The sequence below is a fragment of the Eriocheir sinensis genome, unplaced genomic scaffold (assembly GCF_024679095.1).
Source record: "Eriocheir sinensis breed Jianghai 21 unplaced genomic scaffold, ASM2467909v1 Scaffold35, whole genome shotgun sequence".
Taxonomy (NCBI): domain Eukaryota; kingdom Metazoa; phylum Arthropoda; class Malacostraca; order Decapoda; family Varunidae; genus Eriocheir; species Eriocheir sinensis.
In genome coordinates, this window is record NW_026111665.1 from 526,274 (window position 1) to 528,617 (window position 2,344).

Here is a 2,344-nt window from a genome sequence, read left to right on the forward strand (position 1 = left end):
CCAAACGTTTTCTTCTTCTCCTCAGGGTCTACCTCGCCACCTACCTGTGTGTGTGAGACAGGATGTTTAGGTTAGGTTAAACTATGCCGTGATGATGATGATGGCTGTGAGTGCGTGTGAAGGTGAAGGTACAAACCGATGCATGGTTTCTCGGGTGAGGCAGGGTATCATACATCACGTCAGCAACTGACTGACTGACTGACTGATTCATTTTACTCATTCCGGACCTACTCCACAGGCCACAGCAGTGATGCCGACGGGCGGGTCGGAGCCCACCCAGCTACTACCTACCTATTTCATCTCGGCGGGGGCAGCTCCGCATCTGATCTGCACGACGGCCATCATCGTCTCAACGACCTGCAGCACCTACCTCCCGGCTCTGTTTTGCGTTTTTATTTGTTATATTTTGTGGGTTGTTGTTGTTGTCGTTGTCAGCAGCGGAGTCCCTTACCAGCCGTGAAAAAAACAAACAAACTGTGGGAAGCCTGCCAGACGTGGGGGTTGTTAATTGTTGTTGTCATGACTGAGGGTCTTCTTCTTCTTCCTAGTAATATCAGCAGGAATTGACCTAGGAATGGCACTATGTACTTGAGGGGGTGTCTAGAACTCTCTTTTTGGAAAAGGACGTGGCTCCACAGGGGAGCCGAATTAAACGGTACTGTTGTCGTCCCTGAAATGCCGAGGGCGATTACTTTTTCTCGGTCTTCTTGGGCAGGAGCACCGCCTGGATGTTAGGCACCACACCTCCCTGGGCAATGGTAACGCCGGAGAGGAGCTTGTTCAGCTCCTCGTCGTTGCGGATGGCCAGCTGCAGGTGGCGGGGGATGATGCGGGTCTTCTTGTTGTCGCGGGCCGCGTTGCCGGCCAGCTCGAGCACCTCGGCGGCCAGGTACTCCATGACGGCCGCCAGGTACATGGGGGCGCCGGCGCCCACGCGCTCGGCATAGTTGCCCTTCCTCAGGAGACGGTGGATCCTGCCCACGGGGAACTGCAGGGCGGGACGGCTGGAGCAGGACTTTGACTTCCACTTCACCTTTCCTCCCTTGCCGCGTCCAGACATGTCGACAGTGAGTGGTGGGGTGTGGAGTTGCGCTTCTGCTGTGGGCTCGGAGAGCGAATACCCGCCAAATTCAAATTCAAATTCAAATATTTATTTGAACAGGTTGGGGAAATTACAGAGGGGGGGGGGGGATGCATATACAAGGCTATATAAAGATATAAGGATACATATCCATACACGGCCTAGTACGTACAGGGAGAAAAGTTTTCGAAAAAAACAGAGATAAAGGAGGAGGTAGAAGGCTGCCGAGCGGTTACAGCACTGCTATTTTTCGTATATAGTTTGAAAAGTCGAGGGTAGGAGGTAACATTTTAGTGAAGGAAATTGGAAATGGGGCTACAATGGCTTACCAGCCTATCATATATACATAATCTTAATCGCGGGTTACATACATTTTTAGCGAGTTACATAAAATTAATACAAAAAGTTGTTAAAATGAATTTTGCAGTTTACAGGTATACGGTAACAATATGGTTACATAAGAGTGTTTACGGGAGACATGTAAGGGAGTGATTCGAAAAAAAATTATGGACACAAGGGAAATACACAGTTACGGGAGAGGGAGTGATGAGAAAAAATACGAACACGGGAAAACACATCGATAAGGGGAAGATACCTGAGAGGCGTCCGCGTTGAGGAGACTCCGCGGAAACCACGGATGACTTCTCTGTGGAGGTCCCGAAGGGTCTGGAACTGCTCCCAGCCTTCCGTCTCCATCCGGGTTCATATATTAACCGACATCTGATGGAGCAGGATATTTAGGGGAGGAATGCTAGCCTCCTCGTGGATGGAACGCGTGGTCCTGAAGTCATCCCACCTTACGTTGAGGGCAAAGCGTAGTGCCGCGTTCTGCACCTTCTGGAGTCGACCGAGGGCCGTCGCACTAAGCCCATGGATGGGAATGGGCAGGTAAGTGAGGACAGGGATCACCAAGGTCTTAACGAGATGCAGTTTTATCCTGTGTTCGAGATCCCAGAAGCGATACAACATGGTCAGCGCCGCCCTCTCGGTGACGTTGGTGGTGAACCCACGCCGGGAGATCTTAAGACAGAGAAGACGTCCATGAGCGCTGAAGTCAACGAGTTCGTCATCGACAATGAGCGGGGCGGGGTTTTTGGACGCCAAAGGTATGACGGTAAACTTCGCCATGTTCGTTCTTATCTGCCAGGCCTTCTCGAAGGCTCCGACCCTGGTGATCTCACTTGCCGTGCGGGCATTGAGCATCTCACGAGAGCGTCCTGGGTAGGGCACCACTTGGGACACGTCGTCCGCATACAGTATGTT

At 51.7% G+C, this 2,344-nt stretch overlaps 1 protein-coding gene across 1 annotated transcript; it reads right to left on the bottom strand.

The window, feature by feature from the left end:
- Positions 1-688: 688 nt before the first annotated feature.
- On the bottom strand, positions 689-1,060 carry LOC126991829 (histone H2A-like). Its single transcript, XM_050850494.1, has one exon. It carries the CDS (start codon positions 1,058-1,060, stop codon positions 689-691), a length of 372 nt encoding a protein of 123 aa, XP_050706451.1.
- Between the last annotated feature and the right edge of the window lie 1,284 nt (positions 1,061-2,344).